Here is a 19,327-nt window from a genome sequence, read left to right as displayed (position 1 = left end):
CTAAGCATTCTCCCGTCATTGCCCAACGATGGCGCCACTCCACTGGCCTTTTCCCCAACCTCAGTCATTGCCGTATGTCTATGATAATTAATAAAGATTTATGCCCATGAAGAAGACAAAGGTGGAAAAACTTCCAGAGCTCACATGACCTAATCAGGCCAGAAAAAATAAGATGCACCACAAATTCTGTAACTAAAATTATGTAAAGGAGTTTGACATGCATAGGGAGTAGCAGGAAGAGCTGAACACATTCAGATCTGTCAGTGATAAATGGTTAAATTTATAATTTAAATTGTAATAATTTAATTGCTGTGGAAATGTTAGGCAGGAACGTAAGGACAAGATAGCAACGTGTCTTCAGTAATTAGCCCCTGAAACAGTCATTCACCCCTACCGAAAGGAAAAGAAAGCAACACATCAAGATAAATTTAAAAGCAAACAGGTTAACAAGCTAATCGCTTCTAATGAGATTATAAAGCTGGCAATTTCATTTTTGCATGTCGTTCATTACATTCATCTTGGGAAAATACATAGCCTGGCAATTAGAAGTACATCCGATTGGGGCAGGCTGACACTTAACATTAATTAGCATCTCTCCACCAGCTTCGGTGAAATAATACAAATGTCTGTGTTTTATTTCTTATCGTTCCTTACTGTCAGCAGATCCCTGTTTGTGGGCCAGGCTCCGTGTGTTTTTTTGTTGGCTTGTTTGGGCGGGTTCTGCTCAGCCGGGCTCCGTGTGCTCCCGGTTCCTCCCAGCCGAGCCGTTCGGTTCTGACGAGCTCACAGCCCGGACTGAGCAATCCCTCAGCGCCGCCGCTTCCCGCGCAGACACGAAGAGCGCGGGAGCGCCCCCAGAACTTCGGCGCGCGCCACCAACCGAGCGTGCGTCAGTTATCACCCCCACGTGATGAGAAGACCGGACTGGCGAATCAGCGGCCGCCGTTCGCCTCTGGCTCGGGTGACGGCCAATGGGAAAGCAGCGCGCGAGGGGGCTCCGGACCGTTACCTGAGGGCAGTTGCGGCTGTTGGGCGGTGGACGCGTTCCGGTGCGGCGCTGTGCGGTCGAAGCTCCTGAAGTTAACGAGGCGCCATGGTGGGAGCGGGACCTCGGGTTGGGGAGAGGAAGGGAATCGGGGATGGCTTTTGCCGCGGCGGGTTTGGAGAGTTGAGGATTGCCCGTGCTGCGGCGGAGCTCGCGGAGTGCCGTCGCTTGCGGCCCTGCGGCGGTGTAAGGCCGTGCGCGGGAAAGGAGAAATTAACGTAAGAACTGAGAGTTCGAGGGTGATGACATGTAGGAGCTCTCAGGTGGCAAATGGGACAAAACAGGTGGAAAAGCAACGAAACGGTGCGGAGGGCGACGGTTAAGAGACGGTAGAAATGCCCAGGGCATCGGCAGCCCTTCGCGCCGCCATTTCTTGTGGTGCCTAAAACGCTGGGGCTGCACGCAGCCAATCAGAGCAGAGGACTGTGCTGAGCGGCCAATGGCGTGGCACCGTGCCGTGAAGGGGCGTGGGGCGATGCCGGTGTCTCTGCTCCCGCTCCAGGCTGCGCGGGGCTGCGTGCTGAGAAACCGGAGCTCGGGGTGTTATGAAGGCGTTGGAAGCTCAGTGCCAACCCTATAGAAGTGCAGATAAATGCAGAATCAGCCTCACTGGTAAAAGGCTAGTGACAGAGCCACGGAGGTGAGGGTTTTGATGAAGCTTTAAAGAAGAGTGCAGACACCCTAGAGATTTCTACTGTGTATTTTCCTAGATAAGCTAAACACACAGTAATAGTAAGGAAATAAGGGCTTATTACATAAAGAAGGCTTCTAAAACCAGAGGAAGGTGAAAAAGAGACTAAACAGAATATTATAAACAGAATATACCTGCAGTGTGGTAAAGAATGATGATACTACATCCATCCTGTGTGACCACATTGTATATACATGTATTCCAACATTCTCAACATTGAATCCTAGAGTCCTTCCTTACAGTTGGAAGGAACCTTTAGAAGTCGTCTAGTCAGCGTTCCATGCAATGAATAGGGAAATACACAGACAGATTAGATTGCTCAGGACTTGATCCCACCTTGCCTAGAAAGTCTCCAGGGATGGAGCATCAACCACATCTCTAGGCAACTTGTTCCAGTGCTTTACCACCCTCGCTGTAAAAAACTTTCCTTCTATCCAACCGAAACCTACCCTCTTGAGGTAGATTTCCCCCTTGTTTTATGACCACAGACCCTGCTAAAGATTCTGTCCCCTTCTTTCCTGTCGCCTTTAGATATTTAGATATTGCCTCATTAGTGCAGTGTAGAGGGGCAGGATCACCTCCCTTGACCTGCTGGCTGCTCTTCTTTTGATGCATCCCGCAATACAGTTGGCTTTCTGGGCTACAAGGGCACATTGCTGGCTCATATCCAGCTTGCCATCCACAAATACTCCCAGACCTTTTTTGTCAAAGCTATGCTCAGTCTTTTCATCCCTCTACTTGTATTGGTAGTGTGGCTTGCCTTGATCCAGGTGCAGTGTCTTGCATTTGGATTTGTTTTACTTCATGAAGTTTGCCTCTGCCCACTGCTCACTTGATGGTATCCTGTTCCTCTGATGTGTTGACTACACCCCACAGCTTGGTGTCATTAGCAAACTTGCTGAGGGTGCACTTGATCCCTCTGTTGATGTCGCTGATTAAGGTATTAAAGAGTACAAGTCCCAGCATTGACCCCTGAGGGACACGGCTCGTCACTGATCTCCATCCAGACACTGAGCCATTGGCCGCCGCTCTCTGGACTTGATTCTGCAGCCAGTTCTTCATCCATTGAACAGGCCACTCATCAAATCCATATTTTTCCAATTCGGAGAGAAGGATATTGTGGGGTACTGTGTCAGAGGCCTTACTGAAATCCAGGTAGACAACATAAATGGTTCTTCTGTCATTCACTGATGCAGTGACACCATCATAAGAGGCTGCTAGGTTGATCAAGCATGATTTGGCCTTGGTGAAGCCATGCTGGTTCTCCCATATTACCTCTCTGCCTTTCATGTGCCTTAGCTCACAGGGGTGAGACTGAAGGGTCAGTAGTTCTGAGGGTCATCCTTTTTATCCTTCTTAGAACTGGGTGTGATGTTGCCTTTTTTCCAGTCACCAGAGACTGATTTCCAGAACTTTCCAGATGTCATGGAGACTGGTTTGGTGATTATGTCAGCTAATTCTCTAAGGACTCTGGGATGCATCTCATCAGGATCCATAGACTTTAAGATTTTCAAGTTCCTCAGGTGGTCATGAACCTGATTTTCACTTACAGTGGGAGGGATGTTGCTTCTCCAGTCCCCTCGTACCAAACCAAACATTTGAGGGCTGTGTGGTGAGCAGTTATCAGAGAAGACAGAGGAAAAGAAGCTGTTGGGTACATTAGCCTTCCCCTTGTCTGTTGTTACTAGATTGCCTGTGTCACTCACTGGGTGTGATATGCACTCCTGGACTTTACTTTTCTGGTTGAGGTACCTGTAGAAGCCTTTCTTGTTCTTCTTGGCATCCGTTGCCAAGGTTAGGCCAGGCTGGGCTTTGGCTTTCCTGACCTCATCCCTACACAGCCTAGCAGCTTCTTTATAGTCTTCCCATGGTACCTGTCCCTGCTTGCACTGCCTGTACATTTTCTTCTCGCTCTTTCGTTTGACCAGCAGGTCTTGGTTCAGGCACGCCTATCTCTTGCCTTCCTTTCCCGATAGCATAGATCAGTGGCAGTGAGTAGAGTCATGCCAGCAGCAGACTATTGGATCAAATTAATTGTCACTCAAGCAACCAAGGCAATAATGCAGGAGGGAAAGATCACTACAGTATAACCCACAGATAGCAAGTTGTTGTGAGAGTAAAATCTAAGTGACGGGTAGCCCCAGATCTCACATTATCATTGTCTTTTTTTTTTTGTTTGCAGCGTGAATGCATATCTATCCATGTTGGTCAGGCTGGTGTTCAGATTGGCAATGCATGCTGGGAATTGTATTGTCTTGAACATGGGATCCAGCCGGATGGTCAGATGCCCAGTGATAAAACTATTGGAGGTGGAGATGATTCATTTAACACTTTCTTCAGTGAGACAGGAGCTGGTAAACATGTTCCTAGAGCAGTGTTTGTGGACCTAGAGCCAACTGTAGTTGGTACGTACCCAAGATGCACATTTCAGTGTAAAACTACACCTTTCCTTTCAGACTTTTTTGCCTTTTCAAAACATCTAAAAGGTGTATAGCTGGATGATGTTTTGACATTTTTGGTTACTGTTATTCATAAGAGATGAAATGATGGTCTATGGATAACGTTTGGAAAACATTAATCTTTGCAGATTTTGGATAATCTTTCCAAGTCACTGTACTACATCCAGAGCTTCATTTAATTTCTATCCAGAATATTCCTGTGCCTGCAATGTAGTTCTCTTGAGTTACCTCCATGTTCCTGGATGCAATTACTGCTTTGTGAGCATCCAGTGTTTTCCCCTAAAGAAAGGGGCTGAAGTTGTACCAGCTTTTTGCTGAATTTGTTCATGGAAGCTGTCTATAGGCTTTTGACATTTCATTTTACTTAGTATGTCATCACTAGGCACCATATGCAGAACTCAACAGATAATATGTATTTTTTCATTTGTAGATGAGGTACGCACAGGCACATATAGGCAGTTATTTCACCCTGAGCAGCTAATTACTGGGAAAGAAGATGCAGCTAACAATTACGCCAGAGGCCATTACACGATTGGAAAAGAGATTGTTGATCTAGTGTTAGACCGAATTCGTAAACTGGTAAGAATTCATGCTGCAGATCAGTATTTAAAATAAGTAAGGTACAGCTCTAGAGCTACCTATAACTATAATTTGTTATAATGCTCGTGTTTTCTGGGGGGAGGGAGTTGTTTGTTTTTAAGAATTTTATGCATAGACGATTTAAAAAACCAGCCAACCAAACAGTGTCGGGTCCTGCATTTTGGTCACAACAACCCCAGGCAACCCTACAGGCTTGGGGAGGTGTGGCTGGAAAGCTCCCAGACGGAAAGGGACCTCGGTGTGCTGATGGACAGTTGGCTGAATGTGAGCCAGCAGTGTGCCCAGGTGGCCAAGAGGGCCAATGGCATCCTGGCTTGTATCAAGAATGGTGTGGTGAGCACGACTAGGGAAGTCATCCTGCCCCTGTACTCGGCATTGGTGAGGCCTCACCTCGAGTACTGTGTTCAGTTTTGGGCACCTCAGCACAGGAAAGACATGGAGGTACTGGAGCAGGTCCAGAGAAGGGCAACGAGGCTCATTAAGGGCTTAGAGAATCAGCCCTACGAGGAGAGGCTAAGGAAGCTGGGGCTGTTTAGTCTGGGGAAAAGGAGGCTGACGGGAGACCTTATTGCCGTCTGCCAGTACCTGAAAGGTTCTTACAGTGAGAGTGGGGAAGGTCTCTTCTCACTAGTGACAAGTGACAGGACGAGGGGAAATGGCCTTAAGTTGCACCAGGGCAAGTTCAGGTTGGATATTAGGAAGAACTTCTTTACAGAAAGGGTGGTTAGGTACTGGAATGGGCTCCCCAGGGCGGTGGTTGAATCGCCATCCCTGGATGTGTTTAAGAGCCGTTTGGATGTGGTACTCAGGGATATGATTTAGCAGAGGTTTTTTTTTAGAGATGGGGTACTGGTTGGGCTGCGGTTGGACTTGATGATCTTCAAGGTCTTTTCCAACCTGGGTAATTCTATGATTCTATGATTCTATGAAATAATAGCTTTTGAATGTTTATTTTAATATTCATGATTTTGGAAAGGGTAATAATAAATGTATGTTTTTTCTCTCCTGCCTTTTTCCACCCTACTATAGGCTGATCTGTGCACTGGGCTTCAAGGTTTCCTTATCTTTCACAGCTTTGGAGGAGGCACTGGTTCAGGGTTTGCATCTCTGCTCATGGAAAGGCTCTCTGTTGACTATGGCAAAAAATCTAAACTGGAATTTGCAATTTATCCAGCACCACAGGTTTCTACTGCTGTAGTGGAACCTTACAATTCAATTTTAACTACACACACAACACTGGAGCATTCAGACTGCGCATTCATGGTAGATAATGAAGCCATTTATGATATATGTCGTCGCAACCTGGACATAGAACGTCCCACTTACACCAATTTAAATCGACTAATTGGGCAAATTGTTTCATCCATCACAGCTTCACTACGTTTTGATGGAGCCCTTAATGTAGATCTGACAGAATTTCAAACTAACCTTGTTCCGTACCCACGAATCCATTTCCCCCTGGTAACATATGCCCCTGTCATCTCTGCGGAAAAAGCCTACCATGAGCAGTTATCTGTGGCTGAAATTACCAATGCTTGCTTTGAACCAGCCAACCAGATGGTAAAATGTGACCCGCGTCATGGCAAATATATGGCCTGCTGTATGCTATACAGAGGTGATGTTGTCCCTAAAGATGTTAATGCAGCTATCGCTACTATCAAGACTAAACGTACCATTCAGTTTGTGGATTGGTGCCCAACTGGATTCAAGGTACTTTGATAACATCTGAAGTGCTTGATTTTCAGAATATTAGGAATTACATAATATTTGGAGGTAACTGTCATTGTACAGCACTGTAATGTTCCTGTTACTGAACTGCGTACGTTTCAGATGATATCTTAAGTCTAATTCCATGATATTGTAACACAGATGAAAATTTTAAAGCAAGTTACAGAATAGCAATCACAGTTTTTATGGGAACAGGCAATACTGAGTATCTGTAAATAATTTACTAACAGGTAGGTACTGCAAACCAGCGCCAGGTTTTACTGCAGGTCTTGAAAAATCTGGGGAATTTTGTACAGATGGAATATAGACAAGCCCCAAGCAACTGTAGAAACACTAAATAATTGAATTCAGCGCAGTAAGTTCCCAACGATGTTTTTGAGATACTTTGAAATAGTAGATGCTATCAGTTTCTGGGACATGTGGAGCCTGGCTGCTGTCACTAGGGCAAACCTGTTCTTTTTTTGTTGTTGTCATTTATTTAAACGTGGCCTCCCATATGTAGACTCTACTAGATTAATATCAGATTGTTCAGCTCCCTATGTTTGTTCTCAGTTGACTGGTATTCTCACCTTCCAGGCAAGTGGTCCATCCTTCTAGCTACTGTCTGTGCATTCAGTACTTGGAAAGACCCAGATTCTTAATGTTCTGTTTAGAGCCCAGTAAGATCTTCTGACCTGTAGGCCAATGTAGCTAATGCTGTCCCAGTTTGACCAGCTCCTGAATTTAGGATTTAGTTAAATATTTTGATGAGGCACAAAATAATTTTAATTGTTCACAGTTGTGGCTACTGTCTTTGGTTCTTCCCACTAATTAAAGAAGTTCTTGTTTTCTTGAAGGTGGGCATTAACTACCAGCCTCCAACTGTGGTGCCAGGTGGTGACCTTGCAAAGGTGCAGAGGGCTGTATGTATGCTGAGTAACACAACTGCCATTGCTGAAGCATGGGCTCGTCTCGACCATAAATTCGATTTGATGTACGCTAAACGTGCCTTTGTACATTGGTATGTTGGGGAAGGAATGGAGGAAGGAGAATTTTCCGAAGCCCGGGAAGATCTGGCTGCCCTTGAGAAAGACTATGAAGAAGTTGGGATAGACTCTGTAGAAGCAGAGGCTGAAGAGGAAGATGAATACTGAAAACACTGAAGTAATGAAAAGTGTGTTCTGTAACAGCAACAAATGAATTGCAGAATTCTGTTCACTTGCTTGCCTGTTTTCAAATGCAGTTTTAAATGTTGTACTGTTCATTATTTTCTTTGTTACTGTCTACACGTGCAGTTGCTGTGTAAGGACCATTTGAAATTACAGTTTTTGGTAGCATCTAGTCCTGCACAGCTGGAAGATTAAATGACAAAATTGTGTACGTGTCAGTAACACTGTACTCAGTTTGCCTTACTAGTGAGGGTAGGTGCCGTTGTACTTTTGGTCTGAACTAGAATATTTGCTAAAAGCACCAAAATTGCTACTTTAAAGAAAAAGAAAAAAAAAGATGGGGAGACTGCAAGACAAGAAGTAAAATTGTCCAACCAGCATGTCCCCTTGCACTCAGTGCCACTTTACATAGAAGGAAAATAAAACATCAGATTACCTGCTTTAAAATAGTCTTGTTTTGAATGCCTGCACTGACCTATTAAATACTAATGTCCTTTAGCGCACAACTCTGAGGACACTTTAAGCTTTGATGAATTAATAGAAAATTTGTCTTATTTTTGCCTGTTCTTATTGTTAGCAGAAAATACAACTTCTATTTGTGGGCAGTTCTTTCGTGGTGGTTTTTGTTTGTGACTGCTTGGGGGCGGGGGGAGTGTGTGCAATCTGAGCCTGAGGTGGAGGCGGCTGCATTCCTCAGCTCACACCTTGCTCCAAACTGTTACTGGGAGGGGTGAATAAATTTCTCAGAAAAAAAGAAATTGATGACTTTGAATACTCGAAAAAGTATTACTGAAAGCCTGCAATTGAATTCTACACTATACTCACTGTTGGAAGGGATGCACATCATTAGAAGCAGCTTCAAAACAATCTCTAGAGCCAGGAAACCACAGTGTTACAAAGTACAGAGCTACTCATTCCTTGAACTCAGGTAGTGCCAGCCCAAACACCAGTCGTGTTATGGACCACAAACTGCGCAGGCGGAACTATTTGTTCACCAAATGCCTTCTGCTGTTGTCTCTCCTTGTACAGGTGGATTTGAGGAATCCAGTGATAAACCAATACAGTCTAGGTCCATCTTAACAGTTGAGCACATGTATGCACCTAAAAAGCAAGGAGGGGCTCATAAGCAGCATCCTGCCATTTGAGCACTCACGGCTTTCAAAAATCACATGCTAAATCGAATTCTGTCTTGAATAGGCTTCTTAGCTGCATTGCCGGAGCCTCAGGATGGGGGAAGAATCAGCATCACCGACAGCGTTACTTCATCTTTGTATCAATTGAATACATCGTTGGAAGAATGCTGATGACAGGAGGAAGGTTCTACGCACTCTATAGGGATAACAGCCTCGTGTGGGGGGCGAGGGAGGACGACTGGGGGGGAGTGTTGGGATCATCGCACAATGAACAGCACGCGGTCCAACAAAGGTACATTCCGGGTTGTGTGTCAGGTCAGAGAATGCTGCACAGCTTGGGCAGCTGGGGGGCTGCTCGGAAACAGAACGCACCGCACAGCGGCACCTCCCGCTCCAACGGCACCGCCTCACTCCCTTCAGCGCTCCCTTCCGGGCTTGCCCGCCGTTCGTGAAATCCGCAACGCAAGGAGGTAAGCGCCGCTTAAGGTGCAAAATGCTGCAGTGCAAGAGGACGCCAGAAAGCGCCGACGCCGCAACCCGATCACGCAACCCGCACGAAGCGGCGCGTGCCGGCGCGGGGGCGTGTCCCGAGGGCTGGGCGGAGCCTCGGCGGCGCACGGAGCTGCGGCCCGCGTTGTGCGCCGCGCGCGGCGGAAGGGAGAGCGGAAGCGGAAGGAAGAGCGGAAGCGGAAGGCTGCGCCGTGCGGCGCCGCCGCAGGAACCCAGCGAGTGCCGCGGGTGATCTGGGACCATGGTGCGGCTTTACAACTTGCACCCGTTTGGGTCGCAGAGAGTAGTGCCCTGCAAGCAGGAGCCGGCGCAGTTCTGCTGCGGCCACGACGTGCTGTTCGTGGCCAGTGCGGCAGCCAGCTGCGGGGTGGAGGTGTTCGCCGTGCGCCGCGAGGGCCGCTGCGAGCCCTTGGGCTGCTTCGCCACCCTGGGCCCCGTGCTGCGCATGGCGTACAGCCGCGAAGGTCAGTTCCGGCCGTCGCTGCGCGTCAGGGGGCCGGGTCGGCGCGCGGGACCGAAGTTCCACACGGCGGACGCGGGTGGCCTCTGCGAGCGGGGTGTCCGTGTCTGCTGTGCGAGCGGGGTGCCCGTGTCTGCTGTGCGAGCGGGGTGCCCGTGTCTGCTGTGCGAGCGGGGTGCCCGTGTCTGCTGTGCGAGCGGGGTGCCCGTGTCTGCTGTGCGAGCGGGGTGCCCGTGTCTGCTGTGCGAGCGGGGTGTCCGTGTCTGCTGTGCGAGCGGGGTGTCCGTGTCTGCTGTGCGAGCGGGGTGTCCGTGTCTGCTGTGCGAGCGGGGTGCCCGTGTCTGCTGTGCGAGCGGGGTGCCCGTGTCTGCTGTGCGAGCGGGGTGCCCGTGTCTGCTGTGCGAGCGGGGTGCCCGTGTCTGCTGTGCGAGCGGGGTGCCCGTGTCTGCTGTGCGAGCGGGGTGCCCGTGTCTGCTGTGCGAGCGGGGGGCCCGTGTCTGCTGTGCGAGCGGGGGGCCCGTGTCTGCTGTGCGAGCGGGGCGTCTTCTCGGAGACAACACCATCATGCGCGTGCTGCTCTTAAAGTGGGACCACGTAGGGTTAGTGTCTGGGCTCTAGAGCCGTGTGTGCCTTCCTGTAACGGCATGTGACGTGCGTTTCACCTAGGGAAGAAAGCTGCACTCCAGATCTCATTGAAGAAAACCTGGTAAAAGCTGTATTCTGGAATGTTATGTGAGAGCTGAGAATTTAAGATACTTCTTGTAATGTATTTTATTGGGTTAGCAGCTTGAAAGCTGTCACGTGTTCTTTAACGACCTGTCGGTACTTATGCTTTCCCTTAAGGAGACTATTTGGTGACGATTGAAGAGAAAAGCAAAGCTACCTTCCTAAGAGCGTACGTGAACTGGCGGTGCATGTCTGCAGGGAGTTCTCGTGTCTGTGTCCGGATGGTGGGTCACAAGATGGAAGAGTCGTACACCGAAACCTTAAAAGAGCAGATGTCGATAGTGGAAATGGCGCTTTCAGATCCTCCGCTGTGTATTTCATGTTGTCCTGTAAATGGGGATCTTCTTGTGGGCTGCAAGAATAAGCTAATCATGTTCTGTTTGAAATACCTGGTCATAAACCAGAATTTGACAGTATTAGACTTTGAACGCTCCTTAATTTTACACATTGATAACTTCATTCCTGCAGAAGTGGCATTTTGTGCTAGACACATAGCGATAACAACAGATTTGGATGTTCTAATCCTGAAACTGGACCTGATCCAGCAGAGTGCAGTCAGGGAAGAGCAGTGCGCATATCAAGGTAGTACAACAGAAAAGCCGGTGGATGAAGGTAAGTACAGATGTTTAACTTTTTCTGACTCAGACTGTGCTAAGTGATTACTGTCATTCATAAAGAAGGCTCAAACATGGTGTGATTACAGACTGACTGCTTGCAATATGTGGGAATTAACCTGATTTGTTCCTACCTAAGAATTAGATGAACACCAGCATGCTTTCAGTTAGAATTTAAGACATTTTTAGAAGTATGTGCTTTTTGAAATGGAAATTGTACCTTAAGAAAAAAAAAATAAAATTCAGTAAAGCTTCAGATGGGAAAGATATCAAATGGAATTTTCTTCATTGGTGGAGAAAGGATTTTAGCTCAGACATTGGCATCTCACACCGGGTTATTTTCAATACTTGAAACTGAATAGGAAAGTTCAAAACATTTTTTGTGTGCAATTGGGATTTGCTTTCTGGAACTTGGATGTGTTGAAGATTGCACAACATTGTATCGTAGCTACCTTTTTCTTTCTGAAAACCTTTACAACCAAATGACAACATTTTTTAGTTGTTATTTGGCTGTTTATAGCACTGTTTGCTTTGGATTTACCTCATACCAAGCAGTTTGCCTGTTCATAGAATCTCACAATGGTTGGGTTGGAAGGGATCTCAGAGTCCATCCAGCTCCAATTCCTGCTGTGGGCAGGGGCACCTCCCATAGACCAGGTGCCCAGGCCCATCCAGCCTGTCCCTGAACATCCCCAGGGCTGGGACACCTACAGCTGCTCTGGGCAGCAGTGCCATGGCCCTCGCTGCCCTCTGAAGAATTTCTCTCTCACATCTAAATGTAAATCTGCTCTCTCCTGGTTTAAAGCCATTACACCATGTCATGTCTCTATATGCCCATGAAAAAATCTATTTTTGTCTTTTTCATAACCCCCATTTAGGTACTGGAAGGCCACGATAGTTTTTCCCCGGAGCCCCGTCCAGCAACCCCAGCTGTCAGCCTGTCCCTGCAGCAGAGGTGCTGCAGCCTCTGGGTGTCCCTGCCTCCCATCCATCCTCTGTCTCTACTGTGGTCTGTGTTCCTGTGCTGGGGCCCAGAGTTGAATGTAGCTCTGTGAGGGGCTGGGGGTTGTCACAAGTGCAGAGCAGAGGGCGAGAACCACCTCCTTTGCTCTGCTGGTTTCACTTCTGAGGCTGCCCAGAATATGGTTTATGTGAAAAATTGATTGTTCTTGTTTTCTAGCGTAGCTCTTCTCAAAACACCCATGGTTTGAGGAAGCCAATGCTGATTAGGTTCCTGTTCAAGTTTTTAGTTGATATTGTGTCAGTGTTTTCGTATTGCTAAGTGGAATTGTTTGAACACTTAATACATTTCCATTGTTTAGGTATAAAAGATGAAGGCCTTGCAGCTCGTAGTTTGCAACTTGATTTAGATGATTTTGTCATATGTCAGAAGCCAGTGGAACTGCTTGGGGAAGACAGTAAGCTTTGTAAGATACCCATCACACTAGAGTCCACAGAGTTGTCTACAGAAGACAAAAAGCATTTTCAAGTGCAGTATCTCCTTTTCAGGTACTACAAATGCATTTTCCCTTTATGGGTTAACTGCTATGTTAATAATTCCAAGAAACCAAAATTAACTCAAGTCTTGCTGAAAGAAAAGTCCTGGTGTTTTGGTTTCTGGTACTTTTGTGTGCTGTGTATTTTTGTTGTTGTTGTTGTTGCTGTGTTTTTTTGTCTGCTGAGGAGATAACTGATGCAAATGAAGACCCTTACTTGGCCTTGCAAATCCTTTATTTAATTTTGGGAATGTGGCTAGTGAGTACAATTAAATGCAATTTAACTTTGATGGTTTTGCAGTACTGGTGATGTTTAATATCAGCTTTCATTGTGCATCCTTGTATTCTGTGAAGGGCCCGTGTGTTTCTTGGCCTTGCTAAGATAAGTGTATTAGCAGTAGGAATGAAGGATAGTTGAGTATAAAAAACATCAGCTCTGGATATTATGGCTATTGCTGTTTACTTGCTTGGAGTATATGATTGCTTCTTACTGACTTCCCATGTTGTGATTTTTTTCTTCCAGGCATTTCACACCAGACCAGTCCCCTTTTGGCTTTTGTGAAGAGACAAAGCTGCACTCTGTTCAGTTCCTTCCTGTTTACCAGACAGGTAGGTGCATGTGAGTGGGTGCAGTATGAGCTCAAACACCAGTTAACCAACACTGAAAGAGAAAGTCTATTCAAAGACTACTCTTAGTGGTTCTCAGTGACGTGTTTTATATCACAAAACATCACTTTTTATGTTGCATAAACAAAGTTATCCTCAGCGTTACTATATGATGTCAATAGCAGACATCAGAATAGTAAACCTTAATATTAAGGTACAGGTTATCTTTATTTCAGGCTTTTAAATAGAAGGGAATGAAAGCTAATTTTAGGGGTTCACTAATATGCACTAACTCGAGCCTCAACATAACTGTGGAAAAACCCTTTATATTAGACTGTCTTTCATGCTCACCTAGTTTCTGGTTTTCTGTTCTGGTTTTCTGGTAGCAAAGCCTTATTTAAGCTGCAACTGGCTAAAGTGAAGAAGCTACTTGCCATTCAGCTCCAGCTAACTTTTCCCTTGTGATTTACATACTTTAACAGGAAAGTTTGTAGAATCTGAACACAGGCTTGGCCTGCCCAAGAGTGATCAGGCTGCTCATTCCATCCATGGACATTTAGTTCTAATGATGACTTTGCCTGAAATTATAGAATCATAGAATTGCTTGAGTTGGAAGGGACCCTTAAAGGTCATCTGATCTGACTCTTCTGTAGTGAATGGAGATGCCCACAGGTCAATCACGTGCTCGCAGCTCCATCCAACCTTTCTTTGCATGTCTGCAGGGCCAGGGCACTTCTTTGGGCAGCCCGTGTCAGTGCCTCACCACCCTTACTGTAAAAAAACAAACAAACTTCTTTCTCATATCCAATTTAGATCTCCCCTCTTTTAGTTCGAAACCATTTTCTCAGTTTCCATATGCTGTTTGATCTATGGAAAATTCTTCACTTGTTAGTACATCTGCACTTCTGTTATAAATTACTCCAAATGTGATAACAAATTGATTGTGTTACCTGTTACTATGATGTTATTCATGTTCTTTTTAATAGCTATTAGCAAAACTGGTCTGGAACATGGGCACGTCTGAGAGTGTTGTTTAGCATCACATCACAAAGAAACAGTGCAGTTTTGATCTATGAAGTATATGAGATGCCTTTCTTATTGTTGCGTCTAGGGAGTTCTCTGACAGCAAATGAAGAAACTGAAAACAAGAGAGAACTACTGAGTCTCTTCTGCTTTTTTTCTTTGCCTCATGTTGGATATCTCTACTCTGTTGAGAAGTTAGTAGAACTGATTTCTACTTACCAGTACTCTGAGAAGTCAGAGCAGGCAGTTCTTACTCCACAGTTCCTGCATGTCATTACAAGGTAACTTTCTCTTTTTTTTTTTTTTTTTTTTTTTTTTTTTCCTTCCCCCCTTCACTCTTTGGCTCACCTTTGAGCCCTTTGTAGCCTTTTGGGTCATTCTGGGTAGATCCATGTTTTAGTGCAGAATGCCTTTCTGTCTAGCTCACTATTATCTCTTGTTTTTGCTCCAGGATGAATTCAAGTTTTCATTTTTTTTTAATTCATCAGTATTTCTTCTTTCCTTCTAGTGACAGCCTGCAGTGTTTCACAGTGCGGTGCAGTGCAGCAGTGGCTCGTGATGAAGATCCATACATTGATACAACTGTGAAGGTGCATGTCTCATTATTTTGCTAAAAGAATAGGACCAGCAATATGGCAACTGTGTTTCATTCTGAAATCCTGTTATTTTCTATTCGCTATGACAAAAAACATCAAAAATTAGTATTTTACATCAACCTATGGCAAATTCTAATTTAATGGTCTGCAAATGTATCACTGCAATCTATTATTGCTGTTTAAGATTTTAGATAATTAATAGAATATTAAAAAAAAAAAAAACAAAAACAAAAAAACAAACAAACATGTTTATAAACTTAGAACAAAAATCATACTTTCCCATATAAATCTGAACAGAGGGAACGGAGGTTTCCCATATTGTGGCTGATGATGTTTGCAGAACCTACCTGTCTTGAAACTTAAACTTTGGTCTTTTCTCTTTCTCTTCTTTTTTATTTTTTTCCCATTCTCAGGTGTCTTTGAACTGGCAGTTTTCCTAGGAGGAGTCTAATCATTTCAACGTCTGCCTACCTGATAGTCTGTGTTGTTTTCTGTGTTGGTTCTTTTTTTGCGTAGGAGGGCTTTTAATCCCCAAAGTTCCAGATTTTGCCCCTTCCTCAGCTTGCTTTGCTGTAAATATCTGCTCAATTACAAAAATTGGAATAAATGTTAATAAAAATACCTGGACAGTTGAGAATGAAGAGTAATTTAAGCTGACCTGTATGGATTTTATTTGAGCATGTAGACAGCAGACAATAATAAACCACAAAGCAGTTGAAGTATTAAAATAATTTCAATACTAAATGTTCTCTGACCTCCTGAGGTCAAACACCTGACCTAGAGGTCAAACACATGAAAGAGCCTGTCTGGTCCCTTTCTCAGTCTCAGGTTTGCATGCATTTCCAAAGATTATGTTCAGTCCCTCACAATTCCTTCAGCCTGGCAACAGGCGGCTCAGGAGGCTGAGAAGATGGGCACATAATGGAAGCCTGCAGCCCTTGTGGTTGTCCACACCACAGCTTGCCTTCCACGGGTCACAGACCCACTCTGGCAAGGGTCTTCCAGGGGCTGCAGTCCCTTGGGGGCATCCCTGCCCTGGTGTGAATTTCTTCAAAAAGCAGGGTACGTGTAAAACGTGATGCTGTCTTGCCTTATTGCACTGTGCATGTTAATTTGTAAATAGAATATTTATCTTAAAGCTATAAATTCAAAATATTTCTGGGCAAATGAGGTTTCTTTTTTCAATTTTTAGTCCAGCATGGAGGATATGGTAATTTTTGACTGAAAGGTACACACTGAATGAATTGGGATGTAATACTGGGCATGTGATATAACTGTAGGCAAATAAATATAGTATTTCTATTTGTAATTCATTTTTATAACATAAGCAACTAATTATTTATAACTCTATCAGACAGCCTTACATCTTGACCAAATTCAAACTACTTGGTATTAACTTTTCCGTGTTAGGTAACCTAGTCAAGGTTCAGTTATTGTGAGACACAGCTAAAAATGCAAAAAGTGAAGTGATTTCTTGTACCCATTGTTGCAAGGATTTGATGTTTGAGTATTTTTATTCTTGCTTCAATGAAGCACTCAAAGTTAGGAAAGCCAGTGAATATTTTTAGTGTTGTATTATTACAAAAAGATTATATCTTCTCATGTATTTTTTTGATTTAAAGACTCTAAGTACATGCTAACCAAAACTACAAAGCGCTCGCTTTCTTTTGTAGGCTTGTCCACCTGTCACACTGGATGTCTGCACATTACGAATACAGCTTTTTATAGGGCCAAGAGCTATCTGTCATTACAAAAACCATATCATTCTTCTGACTAAGGCTGATTCTGAAGATATTACTGAAAGACGAAAGCCTCCAAGAAGGATGCTGTAAGAATTTGCGTCTTCCAGGGAGGTGGGATTTATAACTTTATGTACAGTGCTGAGTTTTCAGTTGTTGCAGTTGAAGAGAGTCCTCTGTAGAAGGGCTTTCTGAGCATAATTCCCAAGCTAGTAAACAAAAGCATAAACGAAGCACCAATTTTTGACTTCTGCAGTATTAAGTGACATAGAAGAAACAAAGGTGGCATCACAGATGATTGTAATCAAGATTGTCAGAAACAACTTTCGTAAGTAACGTTGAAAGAATATTATGAAGAATATCTGCTACTGAGAAGAAAGAAATACTTATCTTGAGAAACAAAAATAGGTAGGAATAGTGAATCTACAGGCTAACCAATTGTGGTGTAGCATAAAATGAAAATTTCTTACATTTGATTAAAAGATCTTAGAAAGTTGTGAACATAATCATAGTAATGACAAAAGAAGGAGCAAACTGTAGTCAGATATACTCTTGTATGGATGAAGCCAGGTGCATTTATGACTAATTCTGTGAGATCTGCCTTTCCCATTCTTTGAGGGTTGTTCATTGTTTAGAAAAGTTCAGTTGAGAAGTCACACTTGTTAACAGGAGTTAGACAGCCGTAGTTGGTTGTAATTATTTGAACTAGTCTGTCTTGAAGCATAGAACAAACCTTATTCAGGAGAAGACAAGGCTAAGATGATAAAAGAGAACTGGTTATTCAAAATACTGTAGTTTTATTTCTCTGAAACACTTTTTAAAAGCTTGTAGTTGACGTTTGAGAAGGAAACACGTTTTGCCTTCTGCAAAGAGAATTTGTTGAACAAGTGCTAGTGTACTTCACCACCAAAAAAAAAGAGAGAGATCTTAGATCAAATGCATGCTGTTCTTTTTCTTCGCTGTTTCTCTGTGGTGTCTTAATGTTAGGCAGTTGAGGACCCAGCCAATGTGCTGCAGTAAAAGTATTCAGGTACTTTCTTACATCATATCTTAGCAGACACTTGTATTTGAATGTAGGGGCAGAAGTATGGTAAATCTTTACAGAAAGTGTGGACATCTTAATTTCAACTAGTTGGCCTGTAAGCTTCTGATGCTTCTTGGTTTTAAGCCCAGGTGTTCATTTCTAACCATTCTATATGAACGTGCCTATCTATTTTTAGCCACTAATTATGACTTGAATTCATAACTTAACTGTTAAGTGTTTACTAGCCTGCAAACATATCTGTTTATGCATTTGTCAGATGATTGATTTATTTTCTTTTGGCTGCATACTGTTTATTTAACACTGACAATTCACATCTTTTCCTTTTCTCTAGTTCCAGAAAGGCTGATTGCAACAAATCCAGAACCAATGCTGAGTCAGAGCCTGGTTGGAATTTGTATATTATAAACACTGTTTCAACCATCCAGCTTTACAGAGAAATGGTATTGCTACCTCTTGTTTTGTTGTTGATTGACTAGAAATAAGTACTATTAGTCTCTGTTGCTAAATATACAGTAATGTATTTCTTGTGAATAGCCCATAATACTATTTCAGATGGCGACCGCTCTCTCTAGAATTCTTCCTGTATATTCATATTTTTACCAGCATCCTAAGTATATCCTGTGTCTTTTGTAGGTAGAATATAGTAGAACTTACGAAAATGCAAGAACTGAGAGTTGCATCCATCTTCTAAGCGAGGCCCACTTATTAGTCAGAGCAGCGATAATGGACCCTAGTTTCTATAAATCAGATGAGAAAGAAGAACTTCTGAGAGCGTTCGGAGAAAGTTGTGCCTTCTTAGGAGACTGCTACAGCAGGTACGTTTTAGATGTCAGGATGGTATAGATGAGCTTGTTTCCAGTAATCTAACTGAAAAATAAAAATCCATAATTCCTTGCTGTTGTACATAGGTATTATGTGTATATTTCATGTTTCTCTGCAGTTTAATGTAGTCCTCTGTGCTGTATCTGATTGTTTTTATTGTCAGTTTGACACGGAATACAGTGTCACCTTGAGTACTCGCCATGTGTTTGCAGATAGGGTGTGTCTACAGCTGTTACGTGTTACTTTAGTTCTTACCAACAGTGTCAAAAGTGTCCCTCTTACTTAATCTTTTTTCCTTTCCGTGTGTTGCTTTCAGGTTTGACACGAAGGATTACCACCTTGCTTTGCCGTACTACCGAATGTCAGGTTTATCTGTGACTGAAGTTTTGGAACGACTAGCTTCAGAAAGTGATGAAATACAGATGTATGAAAAAGGATTTATATTTTATTTAACTCACTCTCTTAATGAAGAGTTAAATGGAGAATTAAGCAAGGTAGAAACGAATTTTTTGTTTGTTTGTTTTTAATCTGTTGATCTAGTTGTGATTTCAAGAATGATGTATCGAATTTTAATTACAATTTCTATTGGTATACAGCACTGCTTACTAAGTTCTGAAATTATTCTTTTTCACATGTTTTTTATTTTCTCATTTTAACAAATAGCAAGCTACAGCTTCAGTGCTTTAACTGCTGTCATGCAACATAAGGGTCTGGCTATCATGATGCATGTTATCAGCGTGAACCCAGACACTTTCATGCTAGGCGAGTTTCATCTCGGATTTCTTTCATTCTCATTTCTGCAAGAGTCCAAACTGTTTTTTTAACATGGACAGATTGTACTGGCTGGTAAAACTGTTTCAGTGTGGTGGGTGGTTCTCCTAGCTCT

The 19,327-nt window shown here is 43.8% G+C and overlaps 2 protein-coding genes across 4 annotated transcripts in view; both read left to right on the top strand.

Moving 5' to 3' along the window:
- The first annotated feature begins 951 nt into the window (after positions 1-951).
- Positions 952-7,988, top strand: LOC140255981 (tubulin alpha-3 chain). Its single transcript, XM_072344081.1, has 5 exons — positions 952-1,096; positions 3,919-4,141; positions 4,626-4,774; positions 5,825-6,505; positions 7,360-7,988. Exons 1-5 carry the CDS (start codon positions 1,094-1,096, stop codon positions 7,654-7,656), a joined length of 1,353 nt encoding a protein of 450 aa, XP_072200182.1. The 5' UTR covers positions 952-1,093; the 3' UTR covers positions 7,657-7,988.
- A 1,474-nt stretch (positions 7,989-9,462) lies between these two features.
- HPS3 (HPS3 biogenesis of lysosomal organelles complex 2 subunit 1) overlaps positions 9,463-19,327 on the top strand; it is a 25,238-nt gene continuing 15,373 nt past the window's right edge. For 2 of the 3 annotated variants that reach the window (XM_072344087.1, XM_072344086.1), the window contains exons 1-10: positions 9,463-9,778; positions 10,618-11,112; positions 12,437-12,623; positions 13,134-13,219; positions 14,328-14,520; positions 14,748-14,829; positions 16,509-16,663; positions 17,951-18,059; positions 18,253-18,434; positions 18,758-18,935. In XM_072344087.1, the coding sequence (XP_072200188.1) occupies positions 9,556-9,778; positions 10,618-11,112; positions 12,437-12,623; positions 13,134-13,219; positions 14,328-14,520; positions 14,748-14,829; positions 16,509-16,663; positions 17,951-18,059; positions 18,253-18,434; positions 18,758-18,935 (1,890 nt within the window). In that variant the 5' untranslated portion in view covers positions 9,463-9,555. Of the gene's footprint in view, positions 9,779-10,352; positions 10,481-10,617; positions 11,113-12,436; positions 12,624-13,133; positions 13,220-14,327; positions 14,521-14,747; positions 14,830-16,508; positions 16,664-17,950; positions 18,060-18,252; positions 18,435-18,757; positions 18,936-19,327 lie in introns of those variants that run through there. The other variant, XM_072344088.1, reaches the window with a different exon arrangement.

This window comes from Excalfactoria chinensis, chromosome 9 (genome assembly GCF_039878825.1).
Source record: "Excalfactoria chinensis isolate bCotChi1 chromosome 9, bCotChi1.hap2, whole genome shotgun sequence".
Taxonomy (NCBI): domain Eukaryota; kingdom Metazoa; phylum Chordata; class Aves; order Galliformes; family Phasianidae; genus Excalfactoria; species Excalfactoria chinensis.
Note: the sequence above shows the minus strand (reverse complement) of the source record. Positions and strands in the feature narration are given on the sequence as shown.